We start from the raw sequence: 27,931 nt of genomic DNA, 5'->3' as shown, positions 1-27,931 counted from the left end.
AATGGGCCCCCCCCGGCATTTTCACTATTTCCGTATGCTCTCCCATCTTCTCCAGCCTCTTCCAACCCCAATTTCACTATTCCGTATCGTCTCCCTTCTTCTCCAGCCCCTTCCAACCCCCCTCTTCTCCCTTCTTCTCCAAAGCAAGGACGTCGTCTCGCGTCATCTCGTCTCCTCCCCATCTTCATCTGAGAGGACGCCGACGGCTTCTCTTTGCTAGAGTAGGCGGAATAGGTCATCGTGGATCTGATTTATGATGACTTTTGAAAGAGCCTAGCGAATCTGGATCTGCCTCCCGCCTGAAAACCCTAGCGAAATTTCGTCGACCGTGTCGGGGTGTCCAAATCCGTGTCTTGACCGTGCGTTGGCCGTGCAACCAAGGTGGTAATGTTGTTGTTAATAGCTGTGAGGATGCTAGGCGGTCCAATCGCTCATCCGTCCACGAATACCGTCCTACGAATACTGTCCTCTAGCTTCTGTTATGAGTGAATCTCTAAATAGCTGTGAGGATGCACGTTGATACACAGATTCATCCAGCGCCGCCGTAAGTGTTGACAAACTCTGGCTAATTCTTGTATTGCTTTTATGTTTGAATAGTGTCCACGCTTGCATGTAGTGCGTGTTGGATGCAGCTATGTGTGGTACTAGGTATATTTTAAGGGAAGTTTTACGTTGAGCAATATTCTCTCAATACTTCATATGTTCAAGCGAAATAAGGGAAAAAAAAAATGAAATGAAAAACCAGATGGGTGTTTTTAAAGAATCTCTTTTTTTGTGAGAGGTATTGTTGCTAACTTATACCAGACTTAACCAGGTCTACTACCCAAATGCTCTGTATTTGGGTCATTCCCTACCAAAATTATTTTAACATCTATTGATGTGTTCTAATTTTGAGTACTATTATCGCTGTAGGCATCATCTGGAGTGAATTTTCTGGTCTGTCTACTGATGATATTGCTTGATGCATTGCTCTACTGTTTAATCGGTCTTTATCTGGACAAGGTACATATTTTTAGGGAAGCCTTTAAAGGAAGGGATCCTCATTTTTTTTTTTTTTATAACCTTTGACATGAAACAACAAGAGCTTGACCGTAGGTAGGTCAGTTTTTATTTGAATGTTTGTTAATTTCTCTTTTACAAATTTATTCTTTTCATTATGATTTTCGTCTCCTTGTTGATCATCTAAATAAGAAATCTGCATAAGGTTTATGCTAGTAAAAAGGGGAATGCTGTGCTGTTAACTCATTAGAGCTCACACGTCTATTTTTCTAATGCTTTAGTACAACTGCAGCTCCAGCAAGTACTGGATTCGTTTATTATTTTTGCGGCCCAACAATCTGACACCAAAGATTTAGAATTTCCTTCATCGGCATCGCTGTCCTCTGGTGAACCTTCCTTTCTCAGCTTTCCATGGATGCTTTACGGCCCATCAAACATTCAAATAGTCCCATTTCCAAGTCATGAATACACTGATGATGAGTTCCAGTCCACCATAAAAACTTTGATGGGTGTATTTTATGCATACCTTAAGTTTTGTATATCTACATTGCTGTTATAATTTTGTATATCTGTTAGTTTAGATGTTTTGACAAGCTCTATTTGGTTGATCTGGAACTTGGATGAGCAGGTATCTTCTGGGATTCCTCTACCCAATTTCTCGGTTGATCAGCTATTCGGTGTTTGAGAAGGTTTGGTAACTGTTATGATAACTCTAATTGGAATAAAGTTGATGATTTACCTTAGTCACCATATTGTTTCGTTTACTTATTTATTCTATCTTTGTTAATGTTTTGGGCCAAAGTGTCATTCTTCATCCTTTATGTTTATTTGTATGTTTTGGATCAAAATCTTTTGGACTGCAACCCCTTTTTCTTTGTAATGTTTCAGGAACAAAAGATAATAGAAGGTCTTTATATGATGGGTCTGCAAGATGGGGTATTCCATCTCTCATGGTTCCATACGTCGTGGGTGCAACATCAAAAAATTCGCTCATACCAAGTTAACCATATTATGTTAACTGTTCGTATTTCTTTCATTCCATCGGTATGCTCCCAGGTACCTGTAATTGTGATCCGTTTGCCAGAACTAAGGGGTCTTTCTGTGGAAACCTTCACGAACAATCGTCGTTTTTTGATGGTTTTTCCGCTTCTCACAGCTGCTCTTCCCACACCCCCAGATATCTGGTGTCAAACAGTTGCCCGTTTCCTTATTTCTTCGATAATAGAGTTGGCTATCTTTGTGGCGTCTATTGTACAAGTTCGTGAAGAAGGCTGGACGAGTGGAATGAGGGAAAGCGGCTCGATCGACAAAAAAGAAAAGTAGCCCAACCCTAGAACCTGGCAAAATAACTATCAATGAATTCCCGAGCAATTCTCAACCAACATATGCGATTTATTCCCGTAAAGATTCTAACACACAGAAGACTCGTTACCTTTGGAGCGGGATGAGTTATACATCCGGCGAGCGCCGGTGAAGAACGCAAGCTAAGCTGGAGCTCGGGTTTATATTCCATCAAGAGAAAGGGGGCAGACTGGTAAGAAGTCCCATTTGCTTAATTTCTCTTTTCTCAAATTTGAGTTGCATTTGAGTCCATTAGTTGTTAATTTTCAACCTATTATGTTCAATGATGTTTTAGATGGTAAAGAAAAAGGATTGAATGTAGTGTAGACTCCTTTTGAATTCAAACTTTTCTTATATGATCAGGTCCTTCTGAGGGAGAATGGAATTAGATATCCATGGAACTTCATTAAGGAACTTCATGTTCACAATTCTGGTCTAGAAGTTTAGCCATGACAAGGATTGCAAGAAGGCGAGTTTTTTGGTGTAGATAATGCCAGAGCATCTTTGGCAGCGATAACCTTTGAAATGAAACAAGAGCTTGACTGTAGGTAGGTCTGTTTAATTTGAATGTTTGTGAATTTCTCTTTTAACAAATTCATTCATTCTTTTCATTACGATTTTTGTCTACTTGTAGATGCATCCAAATAAGAAATCTGCGTAAGGTTTATGCCGGTAAAAAGGGGAAATGCTGTGCTGTTTACTCATTAGAGCTCACCGTGTATGAAAACCGGATTCAATCTGGGTTCTTCAAATTCAAGCCCCCCCTCCCCCCCAAATTTGAGCAGTTTGTGTTACCCGGTTAGTCATTTTCATGCTCACTATTTAATTGCGGACATTACTCTAAAGTTTTCAGTCGGTATCATAATTTCTGGTAATTTCATGCTCATTGAACGCATCAACTTATATGTGTGTGTGTGTGTGTGTGTGACTGCTTGAATCAGGACTTATCAAATTAAGGCGGCTGCAAGGAAATTTGAGCCTTGGCCTGTAGAGATACAATTTTGCAAGGAAGCTAGGTACCCTCTAGACTTATTGGATGTGAAGATTTGTACGATTGAATTTGTGATTAATGTACTTGGATTTTATTAAATTTTCATGATTTTATAGAGTTTTTCATTTAAATTTGTGGGTTTTAGTTTAAATGGTGGGTTTTGGAGAATTCTTCATTAAATTTCTGGGTTCTTTTCGGATATGATAATAGATGGGCACGCTTATATGTTTTCCAATGTTCTCTTATCAACTCTTAATGTTGAAACAGTCAGCCATTAATGTTGGATTAATCAAAGTTGGGCATGAGTTCATATGTTTTTCAATGTTTTTATAGAAACAACTAATTTTCACTTAGTTTTGAGTAGAATAATGATGTTTTAAGTAGAATAGTGGGCGATTCATTTGTGATCGTATGAAAATAAATTTTGAATACTACACTACCATTCCGCTTAAAGCGCCCTAATACATGCATAATCTGAATGAATATGTAAAGGCTAGTTGAGAAACTAACAGTATACAAAATTTGAATGATTCTATTTGTTTTCATCTTTTTCTGGATTTGTCTGCTATTGGCTATTATGATTTTGTCTGGCTATTGGACTCTCTGAAAATGTGCTTTGGCTTTTTTAATTCAAAAAACTAAAACTGATTTCATTTGTTGACGATTTGTTATGAGGTATTGATAACATGGAGAAATTGACACTGATTCTATTATTATCTGTACATCAGTTTGTAATATCTAATCTTAATATATATATATATATATATATTTTTTTTTTTTTTTTTAGCTAGTTAGACTGAAGAAGGAGGCACTCGAATTACTCTTGCTCCAATCCATTTCATCAATTTATCAAGCTTTAGTTGAAGCTCCTGGGAAGCATATGCATTATATTGCCAACCTTGAAAAGCCTTGGAAAATAATGTCAGTTGTTGCTTCTCCAACTCTTTTTCCTAATTTAATTTTTTTAAGCTTGAATTCCTTTTTCTTATATGTAGTTTTGATTTTTTTGGGAGTTAGTAGCTTTGGTTTCGACGTTGTTTTGTTTGTGATAGATCTCAGTATATTGCAAATATTTTGCAAGTTGATGTGTTAAAGATTTTGCATTAACTTATTTTTTTCATTTGCCTGTGTTCTAATCCAAAAGGTTTAAAGTTTGGTTACAATAAAAGAAGTAATAAAAATTATTACTATGACACAATAACATTGTGAGAGGTCTTTTATTAATCTCTCTATCAATGACAGTAGCAAATATATCATAGATGAGATTAATATTTAAAGCCATGTTTATTAGGGTGTTGGTATTCGCCCGGAGGGGTTGTTTACCTTGGGGGTTGCAACGAATGTGGAGATTCGTTAGACCAATGATCAATTGATAGAAAATATCATTAAGCCAAGCACAAATGAATATTAAATCTTAACATTGGGAGAATACTAGAAGTCTTTTTTTTTAGTTTTATTTTTATTTTTTATTTGCCAATATTAGGAGTCTCAAAACCAAGTAGTGTTATATTTGAATGAATTTTTATTTGATCCATTGCAAGTAAAATCATAATTTTTTGGCAAGTACACGCACTCACACTCCTAAATACTCATAGCACAAACAAATGGTGGACTCAGATAAACACCCACAAATACATATACTACACACAGATACTATAATGGTTTCTTCTCAGAATGCTTATCAAGACGTTTGACTCTGTTGGTTCTAATTTTGAAGTTAGAAAAACTCATGTGTTGCTTCTACAGGAGACTAGAACATTGATGGAAGCAGCCTTGGCAAATTTGCAACTTAAGGAAAATAGTTTGAAGACTTAAAGGAGTTGTAACTTATAAAGAATTTGGTTCAAATGCTCTCTTCGAGCTCCCCAACATGCAAGGTATCTGTAAAATCAGGGGATATAGTCAATTAATTTAATTTTTTATATATATCTCAAGCTTCTGATCATTTTCCTGCGTCATTGCTTGGTTTTGTTCATTGAAATTTTGAGGGGTGAATTTTGACCTTTTGATCCCATTTGTGATGATCAAGTGCATAATTGTCTTTGATCTATGTGGGAACCAAGGAACTCACTTCCCTTTCATGCTTTGAATTCACTCTCAGTCTGGAGATTATATAATCATTTGGGCATGGTTGATTTATCTTTCCCCTCTTCAGTCTCTAGGGTATAGCTTCTGTCTGGTTATATGGGATTAGATTTGTGTCATTAATGTCAAATATTTTGAGTTAAACATGATTATATTCCTTGTTGTAAGCTATAGTCTTTCTTCCTTCATTTCTGAAAAAGAGGTTAATTTTTGCATTTTGTAGACGCAAAGGGGTTTTCATTGGCATGTCTAGTGTGATGAAATCATGTTTTTTGGATTATGGTGCTTATTCTGATTCTTATGTGGAACTATAGGTGATATAAAATTATAGGCTTGGGGTAGTACGTTATGTAGTCTTTTCCTTCAAAGATAGTTGAGTGCCGCATAATAGATGTATCCCTTGGTTTGTGATTTTGTTGCTCGATTACTGAGGTTTATATGTTGGTGCCCTCTGCTTGGTTCTTTAGTCAATTTTTGCCAAGATTTTAGAAACATTTCTTTATCTTTTGAAGTTTTGAAGTATTATTCAACATATGATTGTTAATTTTATTTGTTATTTTGTTTGTTGGGGTTTCTTGCAGCCAGACCAATGATATATTTCGGATGAACAAAGGCTGTTGAAACTATAAATTCATCTCTTAGATGTGGCATAGAAGTCCCGGAAATGCTCTGTGAGGTATGAGAAGAATCAGTTAGGCTGCATGTGGGGATTTGATCTGATTTCTGATAAGAGGCATGGAAGTAAGCAAGTTGTTGGTAAGAAATCTAAACAATTGCAGTTGGAGGAAACTATCTAATAAAATGGGTAGTTAATAAAGTTCTTTGTATTTCTATTTTCATATAAACAATACAAATTCTTTGTTCCTCATGTTTTGTAAATTTTTCAGTTTATGAAATGGGATAATTAAATTTGTTGTTTTGGACATCAAGAAGTCGATACTTATTCAAATACCCTCACACCCAGAACTTCAGTGATTCTCTAGAGTGCGCGTATAATTTTGGAACAAAATGCTAGAGTTCAAAATATTTAGTGTTGTAAAACCAATTTGCTTTCAAAGGATCGAGTGGGCATCCATCAACGCAGTGTGTTTATAATCTATTTGACATTCCCGCGGCAACGCGCGGGCAACAGTTCTAGTTCTAAGCTGAAGCTGTGGAACATATCAAATGAAACTTATAAATAGTCATTTCATAACTGTCATTGAATAGAAAATGAAAACAGATAAATGGAGTTTTATTGTCCTTGATGCATCATTTTGTTTGTATTGATTTCAGATTTTGTAACTGAAAGGACACAGTGGAGCTGGTAAAAGCACAACGATATCAATGCTTGTTGGCTGCCTTTGCCCTACTTCAGGTGATGCTTTGGTTTTTGGGAAGAATATTGTTATAGAAATGGTAATATCTCTTTTACAAGCATCACTCAAGCATTAAGCAGTGCTAAAATAAGGTAATAAAGTTTGGGTGTGTCCTCATTCTTACTCAACCCTGACTGACTCTCATACAACATGATTGACGAACATTACTGTCTCTGTGACAAGAATATGACATGAGAAGCTGGCCAATCATTAGCCAACAAATTGTAGGGTTCAGGCCAGAAGGAGGCTGTTGAGTTTTGAAGTGTTGGCACATTAAATGTCCACTTTGGAGAAGGACTCTGGACGCCCACTTTTTATTTTAAAAAAGAGGACGGCATTGGCAGGGCCTACCCTGCAATATGGTAAATGATGTGACCATCCATTTTCAAGTCTTTTACAACAATCCCCTTAGAGGGACAAGCCAAACTTGAAATCTTTTTAACTATTTGATTATTGCCATAATCATTTCACAATTGGAAGGACCGTTCTTTATTTTATTTGATCCAATAATTGATTAAGTAGTTTCCAGTCTAGCTAATCGTTTGCAAGGATGATCCTTTAGTGGGATATAAAAGCTGGACAGTTTAGTCCACTTTGAAGTATCTTCCTGTATACAGGTCTATGTTATAACAAAGGCGTTCTTTTATATATTTCTTATCTGTTTACTTTCTGCTTACTTTTGTTAATTTTGGGAACAGTTCAATGTTTGTTTGATATTGTGTTTAATTTGAATGTATAGGATGAGATACGGAAGGAATTGGGGGTGTGTCCTCAAAATGATATCCTTTCTCCAGAATTGACGGTAAGCATGCTCTGTTGTCCATTTTGAATATAATAAGTCCTTTGAAGGTACTAGCAAGATTATGTTTTATCTTCCACATGCAGAAATTGCTGTAAGATATCTTACGGGTTCTTTAATATATTTTATGTGAAGTATGTGGAGGTCATAAATGCTAAAAAAATTTGCTCTAAGATATCTTATGGGTACTTTAATGTATTTTATGTTAAGTTGGTGGAGTTCATCAAATGATTAGATACGTAAGAACTCTAACTCAATCTCTCAACCATTTTGATTTTGATTTATAATGAAAAAGTAACTATCCCAAGTAGTTATGATGTTTTATGGTTGCTCATTGTTGCAAACAATGGGTTTCTGGGTGCTCAGAGAATCAGTTTTATATTGGAGTTTTATATTTTTTGGTTGGTAAATCAAAATATTAAGTTGTTACAAGGACAAGGATCCAGATTCAATACATGAACAACAAAACTCTATAAGCTGCCTAAATTTCATAGGTTAAAAGATCAGAGTTCTAGTCCAACAGAAAATCTGACAAGGAAGACTCCCTGATATCTACAGTGACTGAGGCAGCTGGGGGTGACAAAAAATTAGTTTGATCCTATAGTTCATCCACAACCCTGAATAATCCAAAAGAATCATCTGATCCCATTTAGCTGACTCTCAAACTGCCATTTGAGGAAGCTTCTCTGTTAAATCTGTTTGCCATTTCCTACTCAAAAATGGTGCAGATAGGGTTTTTCAGGCTTATGGGAAGGGGAAGTTGACACTTGTGGCATGCTCCAAATAGGGAGACCTAATTCATGTGTACAACCTGATTGGTGCATTTTATGCCAGAAAAGATCAGAGTCTGTTGATCATTTGTTTCCTCACTGTCCGGTGGCTTTAAATCTATGGTTGAAGTTTTTTTTATGGAGTATGGTATCAGTTGGGGGATTGTTATTCTTTTATGGTAGGGAAACATGAATTACCAGGACAGGGGAAGAAAACCAAGGTCTTATGGGGCTGCATATTTTCAGCTATCTTTTGGATGGAAAGAAACATGCTGATTTTTTAGGACTACGAAGTCAGTAGAAGGGAGGACCTTTGGGATAAAGTTCAGTTATGGTCATCTCTGTGGGCATTGGTTACTACAGAATTTAGAGATTTGTCTTTTTTCTTTTTCAGAATTGAGTCTTGGATCTGCTAAAAGGCTTTCAAAGTAATAATCAACAACAAACCAAGAAACATACAGAATTTAGAGATTTGTCTTCTCTTTTTCAGAACGACAAACCAAGAATCATACAGAATATAGAGATCTGTCTTTTTCTTCAGAGTTGAGTCTTAGATCAACTAAAAGCTAAGTAAGCAACAACAAACCAGGAAACCCCATCACCCTGAGATTGCAGGGGAATCAGTCCGGTGGAAATTATGGTGTGTTCTTCATCTTGAAGTCACAGTCCTCCCAATTCTTAGGGGTATCAGCATAGCCATTTGGCGACTTTGGAGTCCTGCAAGGTGGTGGAGACCAGGGGTTTGGATCCCCACGTATCTCTTCCAAATTCCAGGTCTTGGGACTCTCGGGCTGAAACAAAAACCAAAAAGAGGTTGTAACCAAAATCCGTACTGACAACATAACTGCATAAAAGTAGTATTTTTCTTGGAAATGAAATCCAAAGCTCACCTCAGGTTTACTAGGCGAAGGCTCGCGTGGAGATGTAAGCTTCTTGGAAGAATCTGAACAAAATATGAGATCTGATAAGTTAATGCCAGGAAAACAATCAATATAAAAAAAACCCAACTCTTTAAACAAAAAAATATATGTATATATAATACCGGTGTCTCCTCTAATTTCCATCAGACGGAGATTATACTGATGAGAATGAATATTATCAGCCATGTCCCCTTCATTATCAGGGCAAATGGGCTGACTAGGCATAACCCTGTGCTCTGTGTGTGTCTTCATCGGTGTGTTTAGAGAAGCCATTGTTATTGGCAAGACTGATTATTTTCTGGCCTGAGATTAAGGTGGCTTTGTACTCTTGCCCGACCTTTCTATGGATCTTCCACTATTACTTTAGCCAACTTTACTCCTGTTTTTTTTATTTTTGTTATCTTTTTTGTTATGTTTTGGTTTTTTTTTTTGCCTTTAAAAAGGGAGACAACTGGTGTCAAGCTATGTTTGTTCTCCCCTTCTGGCCCCGGTGAGGTTATGTGAAATTTCACCCTACCTGTGGCCATAGTCAAGCAAACTCACCAACTCAGAGCATTGAATCTAAGACTTTTCACATTTTTTTGTTTATTGGGGAGCTGCAGTCCGCATCCTTATCATTGGGATACTCTGGTCCTCTAATTAACTTAAACATAATATTTTTTTTTCAAAAGAAGGCTTTATAGCCAAAATGATCCCTGAGATTTGAAATCGATACAATTGGTCTCTGAGTTTGTCTACAATTAATCATTTTGGTCATTTCGTAAAAAAATCTCTATAAATTAAAAATAAAATAATAAAAATATTCTTAATTTTTGTTAAATCATTTTGGCCTATTCTTTATCAAATTGAACGTAATTTTGTCATTTTGAACCTTATTTAACATAATTTTTCATTGAAGGATCAAAATGATTGATGGTGGATAATTTTAGAAATCACTTCTATTGATTTCAAATCTCAGGTATCAAAGTAAGGAGTTGGACAAATCTCAAAGATCATTTCGGCTAAAAAGTTCAAAAAAATTAAATCATTTTCAATTTCTAAAAACTCGTTTAATTTTTGGGGAAGTTACATTTGTACCCCTCAAGTTTGAGTGTAATTGTAACCTGTACAATAAATATTTTAATGGGAGTTTTAACGAAAAACTTCTGGTACTGTTTACTTTTACGAAAAACCATATTTTTACACTAAAAAGTTAATCTTGATACTATTTACTTGACTCTTTATTTTGTTTTTATCGTTAAAACTCAAAGTTTTCAAATTTTTTTTTATTAGTTTTGCTTATTTTAATCTCATATATTTACTTAGTCAAACCATCAATTTACCCTTAATTTTTTGTGGTGAAAAAAAATAACTTCTCCTTTTGGCACGCATATGAACTTATCTTACGATTTAGACAAAAGCCCAATTATTCCCACGGTTTAGACACCCTCGGCACGGAGGCTTCTCTTGGAAGGCTGATATTTTACGCCTGATGCGCATCCCAAGGAATCCGGTGGTTCTACAATGGTACTAAACTTAGCATTCCTATTGTGTTTTTTGTGACATACTTTATATTTTAATAAATTGTGTCGTGCATCACTCATTAAAGTAGGTTAATATACCCCGATTCAAAATTGACCGTTAATATCATCAGGTAATATGATCCGGTCCATTATCCTATAAAGAAAATATATTTTAAATCAATAAATACTGAAAATGAAAAACATAATTTGACCCAAAAAGAATGGAAAACATAATACTAAATTAGTATATGTATACCACATTGTCACATAAATATTACTTCAAAACATAAAAGAAAACATTTGTCTTTGGAGTACTACATACTCTAAAATAAGAGTAATGAAAAAACATTAGTACATTACTACTATATACCAAATGTTCAAGGATATGTAAAATGAAAGGATTTGTGTTTCAAGATTGAGGAACCTTGCATGTCTTTGATAATAAAAACCCTTCATTTTTCATCAATCACAAAGGGAAATGGTGTTAGAACTTTGGTTTGATATATTAATTTTTCACTCAAATAAAAAACACTATTTAAGAGATTTGGAGGGTTTTAAAAATCTAAACGACCATGTAACCATCGGCTAAGTGTTGATGATGCAATCACGAGCGTTCATATATGCTTTCGCATTTTTCAGACTTGTACATTAATGATTATGAATTTTATTTATCTTTAACTCCTTAAAAATAATATTCATAAGGGTTTGTATTGTTTTAAAAATTCAGACGATGATGTACTCATTCTCAAAACGTAGAGGATACGATTACGAGCTTTGTATATTTTGTTCACATTTTTTCACGATTATGAGTGTTTGTATACGATTACGAGGATATGATTATCAACCAATATTTATTATTATATATCCATGTATGAGTATTTTTGTATTTGGACAAGACTAAGCTACCGAGTTATTTAACTAAGATTAAAGTTGTGGTTGTGCATTTGTTAATTTGCTTATACTTGTGAAATAGGAATTGACCACGGTGGTGGATTATTGTGTTAATAATTCGGAGCAATGATGCTTTGAAATCCAGGTACAGGAAATATGACAGACCTTTATAGAAATTGATTTTATTAAATTTTGTGAAGTGTTATATGTCCTTCATCTTTTTGGTTGGTTAATGTGGTTGGATATTAGTTGGATAATTGCTTTAGTTGAGTGTTTACTAGTTATTGATTATGCTAGAATGTTATTCGTTGATAATATGATGTAATATATGTGAAACCTGATTTGAGATTATTTGTGCATCACTCATGTGTGAGAAGTGGTTGGAACTTCGGTTTGAGAAAGGGATTGGAAATGAGGGTAGTTGGAAAGGATCCTTTGTGTAGTTGAGCCAAACTCTTAGTAGGTACCAAGTCTCAAGTAAGCCCACAATGCACAGTTTCTTTGAGGGTAATTCGGGATTGGCGACGGAAGGGTTTTGGCAAGATGACTAACAAAAGGGGAAATTGGGATGATTGAGTTACAGGGGGTTAATTAGTATAATAGAACATTCGAACCACCATTGCATTGGTAAAATGCAAGGTATGGGACGTGTAGGTTCACGTGTTTTATTATATGAATTAACGGGTAGACGAAGAGTATTGCATTGCATTCATGCATTGTTATCGATAATGATTTGGTACTTGATTACATGATTATAACACGTAATTTAGTATTGTTACTTTACTGTGGTAAGGTTTTGTCCCTATTGAGCTGCTGAAGCTCACCATTCTCTTGTTATGCAGGTTTACGAACTAAACAGTCTAAGAGGGTAGATGGAATGAGATCAAATTAGATGTGAGGCTAGAATTTGTATTTATTTATTTTTAGCCTTGTTAGAATTTTGGATTTCTTTTTATAAGAGGAATTTTACTTTTCACCCCGTTTTAATTTTATTTTATTTATTTAGTTTTTAGCTCACGTTTCAGATCCAGAGTTTTTTTTTTCCACTGACCTCGGGTCCGAGGCTTAACAGTATGTGTTTTGTCAACATTTTTACAAGTGTGGTGCTTGATATTGGATGATTTTGGCTCTCTACTTTCTCAATCTGTATTAATTTTAAGCATGAATATAGTTGTGTGGAATTCTCATGGTTTTGGCTACCAAATTTCAAAATAATGTTACTAACTTAAAGCAGACCCACAAAATGGAGATTCTTGAGAGTTGTGAGCCTAGAATTAGTGGTACAAGAGCCCTATATGTGGTCAAATCGCTAGACTTTCCTTCATTTGAAATAGTGGATGCTAATGGGTTATCTTGAAGGCTGTGGCTTCTTTGGGATAACAAGAAGGTTCATATTGATGTCATTGGCACCAACAATCCATCTCGGCTTGTGTGAGGGGATCTGGTTATAATCCTTGGTTGTTTACATTCATTTATGCTAGCCTTTGTAATGCGAAGAGAAGAAAATTGTGGGATTACCTTAATGGTGTAGTTGACTGCCACCAATTGCCTTCGATGCTAGCCAGGGATTTTAATGAAATGTTAGAGGTGGGTGATAAATTAGGTGGTGCTTCTCTTTGTTGGATCAAGGACTTTAAATCTTGGGTGGATACAAATAGTCTACTGGACTTGGGATATGTTGGTCCTAAATTCACTTAGACTAACAAGAGGACTCTAGAATGAATTGATAGAGGCTTATGTAATATGGCATGGAGAAACTTATTCCCAGAAGCATGTGTTTTCCATTTACCACGTACTAAATCTGATCATTGTCATCTCAAAATTAGTCTTCAATCTACTCATGTCCCCAATTCTCTTCAAATAGCTTTTAGATTTGAGGCTATGTGGCTTAGGCATGACGCATTTGATGAGCTTATTGCAGAAAATTGGGGCAATTCTCTTGGTTCTGCCATGGACAAAACTTGTGCTCTAGTTGAGCCTTTGAAAAGATGGAATATTCATGTCTTTGGGCACTTAGAGCAGAAGAAGAAGAACTCCTTGGATGCATTGTTGGTATCCATAAAGCATTGTGTAGAGGTCCAAACAATTTTCTTCTTAACTTGGAGTGGGAATTAATTTCAGAGTTCAATGAAATTTTAAATCAGGAAGCTATCTTATGGCATCAAAAGTTTAGATTGAAATGGTTATAAGACGACAATTGTAATACCAAATTTTTCAATCTTACCATGATTGTGAGAAGTAGACGAAGAAGCTCCTTGGACGCATTGTTGGTATCCATAAAGCATTGTGTAGAGGTCCAAACAATTTTCTTCTTAACTTGGAGCGGGAATTAATTTCAAAGTTCAATGAAATTTTAAATCAGGAAGCTATCTTTTGGCATCAAAAGTCTAGATTGAAATGGTTATAAGACGACAATCGTAATACCAAATTTTTCCATCTTACCACGATTGTGAGAAAAAGGAGAAATATGATTAAGGGATTGAAGAATGACCAAGGCGAATGGATTGTAGACCCTGATGACCTGAAGAGTCTTGCTATGGAGTACTTTCATACACTCTTCTCTCATGAGCAATGGTCTAAACAGGTTACTCCTTTCCCTAAACTCTTTCCTTCTATTCATTTGGATGATATTGGATCACTTATTAGAGAGATTGACTTGGCTGAATTTTAGAATGGCCTTTTCAATATTGGAGGTACTAAAGCATCGAGTATAGAAGGGTTTCCTGCTTGCTTTTATCAAGCTCAATGAAGTAGATGTGCAAGTGATATTGTTGATATGGTTAAAACAACATTTCAAACTCATAGTTTGCCTCATGATTTGAATAGAACGTTAATTGCTCTTGTGCCAAAAATTGAGAATCCTCAAAGGATGCTGAATTTTAGACCAATTAGTTTATGTTGCACTTTATATAAGGTCATAACTAGATTTTTGTAGCTAGGGCATTTTCTCCCTAAATTGATAAGTCCAAATCAAGCTAGTTTTGTGCCTGACAAACATAAAACGGATAATATTCTCATTGCACAAGAGATTTTTTATAAGTTTAGAAGGTCCAAGGGTGAGAAAGGATTTTTGGCTTGGAAAATTGATTTGTCCAAGGCTTATGATTGCTTAAACTCGAGCTTTATCAGTAGTGTGCTCTATGAGATTGATGAAAGTTTGATTCATTTTATTATGGACTGCATATCCTCTGTTAAATACCAAGTCAGTGTTAATGGTGAATTAACTGATAGCTTCATGCCTAGTAATGGTATTAGGCAAGGGGATCCCTTGTCCCCTTATATTTTTGTTCTTTTTATCGAGAAGTTGTCTCACATTATTACCAATGAAGTTAATTCTGGTCAGTGGAAACCTGTTAAAGCTTCTCAATTTAGTCTCGGCGTCTCTCACATTTTCTTCGCAGATGATATTATGCTCTTTGCAGATGCAACACCAAAACAAGCTAGGGTGATGAAGAGATGTATTGAAAAATTCTGCTTAACATCTGGCCAAGCAGTCAACTTTGAGAAATCTATGTTGTATTGTTCTCCTAATACTTGTGCAAATGAGGCTAGAGAAATCAGTGCTATTTGTGGATCTCCGTTGTCTAATAATCTTGGAAATTATTTAGGAATGCCATTGATCCAATGTAGACTCTCGAAGTCAACTTACAAGGGCGTGATTGATAAAGTTCAGAGTAAACTTTCTTCTTGGAAGAGTAATGTTCTTTCAATGGCTGGAAGAGCCACATTGATCCAACCAGTCACCTTTGCAATATTAGTGTATGCTATGCAAACCACTAAGCTCCTGGCTAGTGTATGTGAGCACTTGTATAAGGTGAACATAAACTTCTTTTGGAAGGACTCTCAGCAGAAAAAGAAAATTCATTTATGTCAATGTAACCTTGTATGAAGGACCAAGTGCGTTGGAGGTGTTGGATTAAAGAAAACGGCAGAGATGAATCAAGCTTTGATATCTAAAATTGGATGGAGAATTCATGCTAAGGATACAAGTCTCTAGGCAAAAATCTATGAGGCGAAACACTTGCAAGGAAACTCTATTTTGGATACCAAACTACATGAGAAGTCTGATTGCTCTTACACTTGGAAAGGAATTCTTGATGGAACTGAGTTGTTGCACAAAGGAATGAAAAGGAGAATTGGGAAAGGTGATGGTGTCAAGTTTTGGAAAGATCATTGGGTGTTGAGTGATCTTTTAATTAATTATATTGATGCTAATAACTTTTCCGAGGAGGACTTTCCAATCTCTTTTTTCCTTCGGGATGGTTGGTGGGACGTTAGTAAGTTAAGATCTGCTCTTCCAGAAAACTTGGTCAAAAAAATAATCAGTTGGCCTGCTGGAATTATTGGTGTTGGAAAGGAGAAACTTATATGGGGATGCACTTCAAATGGAACTTTCAATGTAAAAACGGCCTATAATGTGTTGTATGATTGTGCAAGAAAGCCTATGTTTGATTGGCTTGGGATTTGCACCCTCAAAATCTCTCCCCCCCCCCCCCCCCCCCAAAACACAAAAAAAAAAAAAAAAAACTTAAATTCTTCCTTTGGCTCATTGGTCAAGTTAAGTTACTTACTAATGAGCAAATAACCAAAACAAACTTAACTGTGGATTCCTCTTGCCTTTGGAAACCATAACACATATTCTGCAGGAATGTAGCAGAGCTAAATGCATTTGGGATATTTTACGGATTCTTTCTCACTTGCGCAATACTTTTAATTTGGACTTGAAAGCCTGGTTGATGGCTAACGTGACGTCCAAGGTAATGTGGTCTAACAAGATAACATGGAATTGTTTGTTTGTCTTTGCTTGCTGGTATATTTGGAAATGGAGGAACCACTAGATTTTTTATGTCGATTTTTCCCTCCCTAGTGATCCTTAAAAGGTTATTGTTGGTGCTGCTTCTGAATGGATGGATTCTTTTCTAAAATTTGATAAACCACATTCTCGGATGCATGTTATGTTGAAGTGGGAGCCTCCAATTTTTGGTTGGCACAACTTGAATGTGGATGGATCTAGGAAAATAGTTTCGAGCAACATCGGTGCTAGAGGGATTCTTTATGACCACAATGGTGATTGCTTGGGAGGTTTCTCTATTAATCTTGGCTTGCTATTGAAAAAAGCATATCTAAGTTAATCATCGAGATGAACTTTTCCTCTCCTATATTATTGTTGAACCAGTCAGTGCAAGATGTTTTTCACCCCCTTGCTACCCTTTTGAAGAGTTGCAGGGACTTGATGAGAAGAATTGAGCATTGTGATCTAACGCATATTTTCAGGGAAGCGAACAATGTTGCAGATCAGCTAGCCAAATGAAGCTACAATCTGGACCTTGGGTTGTGTTCTTTTCTATTTCCTCCCCACTAGCTTATGGAACATCTAACGGATGATATTGTACGTGTCCCTATGGGCTGCTTTATTGTTATTAATGATATGTATTAGTTCATCTGGGGCGTCTTCACCTCTCTTATTCACCAAAAAAATAAAAAATAAAAAATAAAAATCATCAAAATAACTTCTCTTTTTCTTAAAGTGTCGAAACGAGTTCTTATCATGCGACCCGGTTAGTTATCGTGTTGACTTAAACCCAAAATTCATTATTTTTGTGTCGTTTACATATATTAACGAATCGTGTAAAAAATTGTTACATCTAAATGGTCCCCCTCCTTTCCATAGATCCCCACCGTGCATGTGTCTTCACACAACTTGAATGGATGAGATTCGTCACGTAAATTGGGACTTGCAACTCGTCCTTTCCAGTTTACTTTGATGTCTTCACACACATCTCTCATCCATCACGATGAGCTCGGTGGGAAACTAAGGTACCATATATTGCATCTTGACGTGTCGTCTAGCGTCTAATGATGTAAAGACAAGTATATAATTTTCTTTTTTACATAACGTTTATTAACACCAAATAATACTGTCATAATTATGTAGTTCTCTAAATTATTGTTTATACTCAATTTTACACTACCAGTCGAGTAATCGAAACTGTTGAATAAGCAAATTTCTAGACCGTTAGATGATAAAATTGTTAAGATAATTTATTGTGGTTTTAATCATAATAATTACCTCTCAATAATATATTAAGTTATTTTGATTCCACATTATCTAAGGTCATCTCCAACCGACCTGGCCAAAGGGTCATAGAGCTAAAAATAGCTCGAAATGACGCAAAAACGGTCTTGAACCGAGAGCTAGGTCAAATGGCTTGTGGGCCCCATCGGGCCAAAATATGAAATCAGGCCAACCGGTTAGTCTATTCCAGCTAACCAGCCAACCCTGGCTGACCCAGAAATTTGAATTGCAAAGGCTACCTGGGCGTCATGCTGACGCCATGTTAGCATTGCATTTGAAAATTTTTTTTTGACAATTTTTTTTTTATAGCAAAAATTCTAATTTTTTTTTTCCTATAACTACCTAAGCCATTTCTACATCATTTCTCACATAATTTTCACCATTCCTTATTGTCTTACCTCATTTTATTTCAATTCTTCACATTTTATTCTCTTACCTCTTCCAAAAAATCTTTCCTTCAATTTTGTCAATAATTTTCAAATAGCCACATCTGCAATGAAAGGAAGAGCTTGGACCTAAAAAAAAGATGAAGCTCTTTGTAGGGCTTATAGATGGGTCTCAGAAGATAGTATCAAAGGTAGTTCTCAAACAAGTGAAGGTGAAAAAAAGAACTAAACTTTTTAATGATGTCAAAGGTCCACTACAATGACCTAAGGGCTATAATACAGAAAAAACCACAACCAACTCCCAGAACAGTACTTGACATACTTGTAGCCATAGAAACAGATCCCCATTTTGTTGACAAAAACCTTGTCAATTAAACTACGTACCTACCTAAGAGTTGTTCAATGTATTTTCGTCTGCTCTGAGTATTTCCTTACCCCAGAATTCTTTTTGGTTGACTGATGCAGGAGCGTGAAGTGAAAGCTAAACACCAACAATTGATTAGTGGGGTATGTTTGTCTGTTAGTTAAATAACCATCCGCTTGTAATTTCGTTACCGATACTCATAAGATTAACCAAGTTATATTATATTCATCTTCAGGTTTGTGTTCTTTCATCCTCAGTTTTCTATTCTTTCATGTTGGGCTTCTACTTTCATATGGGACTTCGTCAGCTTCCTTTTTCCCTCATCGTTTGCAATAATTCCTTTTTACATCTTTGGTATGTCTTTAAACATGTAGTTCTTCACACTTTTTTCTTGTACGAATTTGAGCTTCCAACTTCAGTTATCACTGATTTTTTTGTTTTTGTAAAGCAATTGGTGGGAATGTCGTCATTTCTTTTGGACAAATGACTCAAATCTGAAAATTAGTAGCATTCAAAATGTTTATGCACGTTTTTTTGTTTGGTTAGCGTCTGCTGAAATAGGAGAATATTTGGACACGGGATATTGTACTATTTATAATATATCAGAAACACATTCTATACGATCAGCAGACACCAACCAAGGGCAATAAGCTCCACGGTTATTCTATTTTTTCTTGAGTTCCATCAAACATCGATTATATCTTCAGGTTTACTTATTTTACAAGAAAACTGTTATGTAGGTCTGGAGCAGTTCATTGGAAGCGGATATTTATTGTCAACAGTTATCATGTTTTTAACGTATGGATTAGCAATTGCATCATCCACATATTGCCTTGCAATTTTCTTCTCTGACCACAGTATGGCTCAGGTAGTGTATTTTTCATTTGTCATTCTCTTATTCTCATATTCACAAGTATTTTTCATTTGTCATTCTATTATTCTCATATTCACAGCATTAAGCTTGCAACTATTGGTTATTAATGTTGTACTTATATGCTTATTCATATCCAGAATGTTGATCTCCTGGTCCACTTCTTTATGGGACTCATTCTTATGGTTATCTCATTCATCATGGGGCTTATAAAGGCAACAGCAAGTGCAAATTCTTTTCTTAAGGTTGTATTCCTACACGCGTGTAACTTATGTTTTTTTTGGTATTCTACTTGCTACCACTACTACTTCTACTACTTTAATACTTTGGTTTACAACTTACTAATCCGTCTAACTTTTCTTATGAAGTTTTGGTGTTTGTGGAATATATGTAGATATGTAGGGCACACTCTGCATTGACTTTGAACTATCCAAACTGTCTTTCTTTTAGGCCTTTCCTCAAAGATCAGCTGTACCCAAAAAAAAAAAAAAATTGAAAATTTTATATTAAAAGGTGGTGTGTTTCTTGGAAGCGCCATTTAAATCTATTTTCTTTGTCACAATTAGATGCCTTAACAGCTCTGAATTTAGCTTAACTCTTGTGAGTATAGTCTATGAATGACGACTCGAAAAATAGAGGTTTTACATTGATAAAATATAACGTGGAGTGGGTCTCACAAGGTGATCGAGGGATCCCTCAATAGAAAGGGACTCTTTATATACATATCTATAGTTTGTATAGTGAAGATTGTATGTTGCAGTGACAACATGAGAGAACTTATCTATAAATAATTTTTTTATTGTTTAATAATAAGAATATACTTTAGTTGAGAGGGAGGGGCTGGGGAAATACCACTCTTGGAATTTGTGATTAGTAGCTTGATGTTGACTTATTCTGAAGGAAGTTTAGCTAGTGTTTTTAAAAATAAAAAAAAAAATTTATTTTCAAGATGTTGATTCATTTGGAAAAGTCGGACTAATTGAAATGTTGTACTTGACTTCCTATCGTTTCCACAACTTTCTGTTTTAATTCGTAATTTGATAGCATTGCATTGGTGTGAACCATCTAATATAATAGGAGCAATAAGTCTAGAATTTTCTATCAACTGATGGAGGGATGTTCTAGAAGTTTGAGATTGCCTCTTACTAAATGTCATGATTCAGTATGGAAAACTGGGTGCTGATGACGTGTTGAGAATAACAATCTTATCTTCCCTAACAATGAGATCTATGCTTCCAGAACTTTTTCAGGTTATCTCCAGGCTTTTGCTTTGGTGATGGACTTGCATCACTGGCTCTTCTACGGCAAGAAATGAAAGATAAATCCAGTGATCAGGCCTTTGATTGGAATGTTACTGGTGGCTCAATTTGTTATCTTGGTATTGAGGTATGCATCTTGGCCTTGTGCAGGAAATCTTCTGCAACTGTCTGCTTAAAAAGTAAAATTTATTTCTTGAGAAGTGGAAGTTCCTATGAATATATAATGGTAACAAGAAAAAACCTTTCTTAGAGTTTTGGTTTGCTCAAATGTTCTTTTACATGGTACCATTTCAATACAAGATGAAACCCTACAGTTAAAACTCTACAAAGTCGCTTGTTCTTTCATTCTGTCAAAATGGTAGATAGAAATTGGAGCAACAAGTGTTGTTTACGTATAAGATTATGTTACTCACATCCTAACAGCTTGACCTATTGGGATGTGATGGTAATCTAACCTAGAATCAGACATCTGGGTTCTAGACATCCTGGATCTGGAACCTCCCACTTCAAACTATATGAAAGTAGATATTGGGTATAAATTCTTGTGGTTGCAGCCTTCTGTAAGAATTGAACTCTACTTTTTAATTTTTCTAACTTATTCATTTCTTATTACTATTCTTTATTAGAAAGTGGTACAAGGTTGGCAAGTACATTTAGCATGTGCTGAGCGTGCATTGTAACCAATGGAAAATTTAGGGCAAGAAGTGTAACACCTTGTGTCTTGGATTGCTATTGGTTACATGTTTAAATATATGATTCAAAGTCTAAATGTAATTCACATGGAAATATGGTTTATTATGATCTGATTCAAAGTTCTCACCTTTGGTAGAGCGTTTGTTACTTCCTTTTTGACACGTGGGCTTGAACTCTTACTTTCTAACAAGTGGACACTAGCCACACTGAAGGAATGTTGGAACAGCATTAGAAGTATCGAACATGGCACTCCAAGTTATCTAGAATCCCTTCTGAAGACTTCATCAGATGATGTTACTCTTGACCTTGATGAAGATATAGATGCAAAGATAGAAAGAGCTAGGGTAGTTTCAGGTTCCATTGACAATGCCATAATCTATTTGCGGAATCCATGGAAGGTATTTCTATTATGTTTTAAATGATATTGGTGGTTCTCGTAAGTTAACAGTGTGATGGTTTAAACCTATGATGGTATAATAGCAATATATGTAAACTTTCAGGTGTTTCCAGGAGGAAGGCATCATAGTGCAAAAATTGCTGTACATTCATTGACTTTCTCGGTTCAGGAAGGAGAGTGTTTTGGTTTTTTAGGAACAAATGGAGCTGGAAAGACCACAACTCTGTCAATGCTGACTGGTATGTAACTGCTAGACACCAGAATATCTGATAGTTACTGTTCTGCTGAAACATTTAAAATGCATAATCCGGCCATACTCATATTGTACCTGTCATAAGTAATGTTTAGTTTTCAACTAATCTGAGGGAACCACCTCTAGATAAAATGATTTAATTCAAGGGAAATGATTTCTGCACACCCTTGGTTCTTTTTCTACACACCTGTCTATTTATGTTCCTTGATTCTCCTTTACTTTATTCGTTCCAACGACCAAGGATAAACAGGGGTGTGCATGGGGAGAAAAAGGGTGTGCGGAAATCATCTCCCTTTAATATATCATCCTAAATTGAGTTCACTCAGATTAGCCTGTCTTCTAAGACGAATATTATTATTTATATTGTTGCATCAATGCATCCATATATCTCCAACCTGATAATGTGTGATTTCAGTGAAACACTAGTAAAAAGGTTTCACTTTTGCATTGCTTAGTATTGATTTTCTGGTCTTGTGTGCTTCTGCATTGTTAATCAGCATATTTTCAATATTGAATTGTTATGTCAATTCTTTCGTTTTGATTTAACAATTTCCTTGCAGGTGAGGAATCTCCAACTGATGGGACTGCTTATATATTTGGAAGGGATATATACTCTAATCCCAAGGCTGCTCGTCGACATGTATGCGATAATTTTTCTTCCTATTTGTGCACAAGTATATGCTGTGTGTGGGTGACTATATGCATCTACAGACACATGCAGTTGTTTTTTTTTTTTTTTTTTTTTCTTTTTCATTTTCTTCATTTGTGGTAAACCCCAGCTAACTTTTCTCATTTTGTATTCAATTTCAGATTGGATTTTGCCCACAGTTCAATGCTTTGTTGGAATTCTGAACTGTTAAAGAACATCTTGAGCTTTATGCTACAATAAAAGGAGTACCAGATCACCGGGTATATGATGTATGTATATGTGTTCAAAGTTCATACTTTTTTGTTTTGGTTACACAGTTCTTAGAACTTTATTTTTTTTAGCACCTATATTTAATGCTGATTTATATTTCCTATTTGCATAGACTTTAATGACTTGGAATTTCCCATCCAAGTTTTATCATGCTAAATTCTAAGTCAATTCCTTTTTCATGTTTAAATACGTGGAATGAATTTGGCATTTAACCTTTAATAGTTTTGAATAATCAATCAAATGGTGGACCCTCAAATCCTGAAACTATTTGGACAGGTTGTAATGGAAAAGTTAATGGAGTTTCACTTGTTAAAGCATGCCAACAAACCATCATTTTCTCTAAGTGGGGGAAACAAGCGTAAATTATCCGTCACAATTGCGATGATTGGAGATCCTCCTATAGTCATTCTTGATGAGCCATCAACAGGTATACATAATGGTTCTTACTCTAAAATCTTGATAGCCTAGTCCTTAAATTTATAGTATAGGATGTTGCAGTCAATATCTTCAAATTTGTTTTGTTCCCTGTTTATATAATGAAACTGCCTTTATTTTATGAAACTGCTGAAGATGACTAGATAGGGGATGGGGGAAATTCTTCGTATGGTTCATATGTGATCTTACTATAGCTGTCAGTCAAAAGGTAACTGACCAAGAAAACAAATATCTACCTAACCGACCTTATCGAACACCATAGCATCAGGAAGGAATTAATGGAGCCACGTGAGGAGGTGATAGCAGGTGGTTCCAACAACTAGCTTCGGATGTCAAGAGAGAACCAAAACCGTTGTTTCAAGGGAAGTTGATGAAGATTCTCAACTAAAGATGACTAAATAGGGGATGAGTGAAATTCTTTGTGTGGTTCATATGTGATCTTATCTTACTATGGCTGTCAGTCAAAAGGTAACTGACTAAGAAAATAAATCTCTACCTAACCAACCTTATTGAACACCAAAGCATCAGGAAGGAATTAATGGAGCCATATGAGGGGGTGATAGCAGGTGGTTCCAACATCTAGCTTGGGATGTCAAGAGAGAACCAAAACCGTTGCTTTCAAGGGAAGTTGATGAAGATTCTCATTGTGGTTCCATTCGAATTACAGAGGGAACACAAATGAAATATTTCTGCATGAAAGTTAATATAGGTTGTGCCACCCAAGGATTGGAAAATCGAGAATGTCTGTTAACACAACTATTCATCTTAAACTATTTTGTAGGAAATGTAGAGGATACTCCTACTAGGCATGGATGGTGAAATACACATATACTAGGCTACCCCCTACTTGGTTTCTATGGAAAATATTCTGTGCTCCACCACATAAAGGCATATATGTTTTGCTTTTTATTTGGGTATAGAGTTAGAATTCTTGCTCACCATTAATTGTACTAGGTATGGATCCAATTGCCAAAAGATTCATGTGGGAAGTGATATCTCGTCTATCAACCAGACGAGGAAAGACAGCAGTAATGTTGGGTTTTTTCCAGCCCATGATAAGTTGTCCTACGTCTATAAGGAATTATAGTCTTAGAGGATTAAATTGTTTTCGCAATTGGAGTTGTTTTCCCAATTGGAGTTAGTTTCTCAATTGGAGAAGGTTTCATAACTAGATTCCAATTAGGATTAGTAATCCTTATTGAGGAAGACCTTTACTATGTCTATATAAAGGGGCTATTGTACTAGTTTTGAGGGGGAGCAAAACAATAAATTGTATACCACAAGGGATTAGAGTGAGAGAATATTGTAAAGTGTGTGCGAGAGAAAAGAAAGGAGATGGTGTATTTCTTGTTCTTGTTCTTTCAGTTTTTTCGTCAAGTCCTAGTTCTAGAGATTTGGCAGGATTATTGGCTGTACTCATTATTGATATAGTGAAAGATTGTTATTGCTGTCCCGTGGACGTAGGCACATATTGCCGAACCACGTAAATTCTTGGTGTTATTTATCTTGGTTATTTGTTTTCGATTTCCGGAGTTTGTTCTATTTTTCCTATTCTTAAACGCGATATTCTCAACAAGTAATACTTACTATCATGGCATGAATGAAGCTCAAGCACTTTGCACTCGTATGGGGATCATGGTACCTATTTACCTTACTCACCAGTCTACTTGAAGCACTAATCTACTGTTGAGATCACTGTATCACCACACTGATTTGTTTTTTAAGGTTGGAGGCCGATTAAGATGCATTCGTTGTCCCCGGCATTTGAAAACTCGATTTATCTTGAGCTAGAGGTATTTCTCTATGCTTTTCCTTATTTCCCTTGTTTGTCGAGTGGGGTGGTTAAAAAGATTTATAACGTGACATGATATATATATGGGATATCGAAATATTTTGAACTTTGTTGCCTGGTCTTAGGTTAAACCTTTTGAAGTCAGCTGTGTGGACTTGGAAAATCTTTGCCGAGTTATTCAAGAATGGCTTTCATCTGTTCCGTCACATCCAATGAGAAGTTTTCAGCAATTGATTCGTTTGTCCTTGCATCATTTCCTGGTGCAATATTCCAGGGGTTTAATGGCTTGAGTGCTAAATATCAGGTAAATTTTATCTTGGATTAATGTTACAGATAGTAGTTCTTATTGATTTCGTTTGTGTAGATAATGGAATTTAAAGAAGAAAAGAAAAGATATTAATCTCTGTTCTGCTGTCTAGTCCATATCCATCAAGCATTCAATATTTTAAAGGACAAAAATACTTTGGATAATGCAAACTGCCTCATATTTCGGATACTATTAGGTCCATAACACTAACTCTCAGTCTAAATGCTCAGACTGTTAGCTTGTAGCTAACCAATATGTGGGCTACAGAGGAACACGAATAGTGTCTATGAGTGTGTGCGAGTGCATGTTGGCCACATAGGAATGAGAATAGCTTTCACAGTGGTCACGCGTTCATTAACACGCCAAAGTAGTGTCTTTCTTTAGTTTTCTGAAGTTAGCTTCCTTAACTTCTTGTCAACTACCGCTGTGGTGTGGGCGATTCTTGTTAATTGTGGCTTTTATGAAGTGTACCCAAGTAGTGTCAGTTTGTTGAAATAGTTCTCAAAAATGTCGTCCACAGTTACACATTGCCTACTTTTGTTATTTCGTTTTCACTGTTTTCATTTCAAAGAAAAGTTTGAGAATTTGGGTTTCAGAGAGACATTCTCAAATCTTGAAAATGCAAGATTCAATTTCTTCTTCTTTGTTTTGCAAAGCAGTCCTCTTGAAAGCCGTATAATAAAATGCTAGGAGGTTGGACCCTAATCCATTTCATGTTCTCACCCCTAGCCCTGAATTCTTGATTTCTGGTTAGCTTGGGGCAAGGTACGTCCCCTTTGGAGTGTTTTCGATTCCCAGGTCAAGTTACCTTTTCTTTGGACCGATGTAAGTCTCTCTATTTAATGATGGCCAGTGGGATAAATGTGGATCGGGGGTCTCTTGGATTCACCTGTGGCTCTAACAAGATTGACATGCGCGTATTTTAAGCATGGATAGCAACTTGTAATCTATCTCAACTTTTATTGCAGTTGCCATGTCGACAGGGCCTCTCGCTTGCAGATGTCTTTGGGCACCTTAAACGGAACAGGTGAATTTCGTCATACCTTTTCTGTCTGTTCATATTCCTTCATGCTCAATCTGACCAGTGCTGTTTATAATCTCTCTTTTCCAGAAGTAAACTTGGCATTGCAGAATACAGTATTAGCCAGTCCACTCTCGAAACCGTATTCAACCACTTTGCAGCTAACTCGTGACATCTTAATCGTCTATTGAGGCAAAATTTAATTCAGATAGTTCGACAGTACTCAGCAAATCACTAGCCGGCATAAACGTCGCCCCGCTTTTAGGGTTGAGACAATCACAGAGGCTTTGTAAATACCAGAAACGGCATATTGTACGTAACTTCAAACTTGGGTGAAATGTAATCTGTTACGAAATTACAGATTGACGGTTGTACCCATCATATCGTACTCGATGACGACACGACATGCTGATGCACAGAAATGCCGAAAGTCGTACATTCTATTATTACTTAAAATCCGTACCTAGTAGTCAAATGTTTACAGATCCTTTGTGTACAGAACTTTCAAGTGCAGAGAATAACTTAACTCTAGCATCACATTTGACAAGGATTAGAACTAATTAATCCAAAAAGAAGAACAGTCAGTAGATTAACAAAATAAATCTGACTAAATTAGAAAATGAGAGCGCAACCTGCTGTATGTTTCTTCTTCTCACTTCATGGCTTTTGGGGTTGAAGGCCTTCTTCTTTGTTAACTGCATCTGATGTGACTCTGCAGGGGGGTGGTGGCGGTTTCATTGCAATTAGGGTTTGTGTGATTTTTCAAAAAATTTCGTAGAGCTTAATGGATTTTTGTTTAAATTCGTCTAGATGCTAAATAGAGGGTTAACATGTAAGGATACTTTTGTGCCTAGATGTCATGACCATTGAATAGTTTAGGGAATATATCATCAACATTGGAGAATTTTAGTTTAATTCAAGATGTCATATCTTTTTTGTTAAAACTTCTCAATTAGAATTTGTTTGAGTTAGGTAGTAAGATTCTTAAAATTAATTCGATATCTATGGAATGAAATCCGTGCTTATTTGCTATACAGTCATCTGTTTCATATACTTGAGAACATTAAAATTTGGAATTTAATTGGATTGATTTTTGTTGATCTATTTTCGCAATAATTATTTATTTATTTATTCGTGGCAAATACAGTTTTTTCTTTTTTTTTTTTTTTTGTTTTATGGGCATTTTTGTCCAACTATTTTGTCGATGCCTTATTTCACCAAACAGACCTTGGCTTTATAATAGTAGAGATAAAGATGTTTTGCCGGGAAAATAAGCCATGACCTCACAATTTGACAGCTAGAGGCAGCGGAAAGGTAGATGAGAAGCACAGAGCCAAAAGGAAGTAATGGAAGCCAACAAGAAAGTGGGGGAGAGGAGAGAAGAAAAAGAAAGAAAAACCAGAAAAAACCAGTTGGAGGAGGAGGTGGCTGTGGGAAGGGGAAGGGGAAGAGGCTACGAGGAAGGGAGAGAAAAGGAGAGCGGGCAACCAGCCTAAGCCCAA

The 27,931-nt window shown here is 35.9% G+C and overlaps 1 protein-coding gene and 1 pseudogene across 1 annotated transcript; both read left to right on the top strand.

Moving 5' to 3' along the window:
- LOC125473519 (uncharacterized tatC-like protein ymf16) lies at window positions 1-2,322 on the top strand. Its single transcript, XM_048576429.1, has 5 exons — window positions 1-544; window positions 913-1,002; window positions 1,292-1,506; window positions 1,628-1,688; window positions 1,888-2,322. The coding sequence occupies exons 2-5, from the start codon at window positions 949-951 to the stop codon at window positions 2,320-2,322; spliced, it is 765 nt and encodes a 254-aa protein (XP_048432386.1). The 5' UTR covers window positions 1-544; window positions 913-948.
- Window positions 2,165-26,791, top strand: LOC103953193 (annotated as a pseudogene).
- The last annotated feature ends 1,140 nt before the right edge of the window (window positions 26,792-27,931 follow it).

Source organism: the organism of the source record quoted next, unplaced genomic scaffold (genome assembly GCF_019419815.1).
Source record: "Pyrus x bretschneideri cultivar Hongxiangsu unplaced genomic scaffold, Pyrus_bretschneideri_v1 Contig9, whole genome shotgun sequence".
In the NCBI taxonomy this organism is placed as follows: Eukaryota; Viridiplantae; Streptophyta; class Magnoliopsida; order Rosales; family Rosaceae; genus Pyrus; species Pyrus x bretschneideri.
Note: the sequence above shows the minus strand (reverse complement) of the source record. Positions and strands in the feature narration are given on the sequence as shown.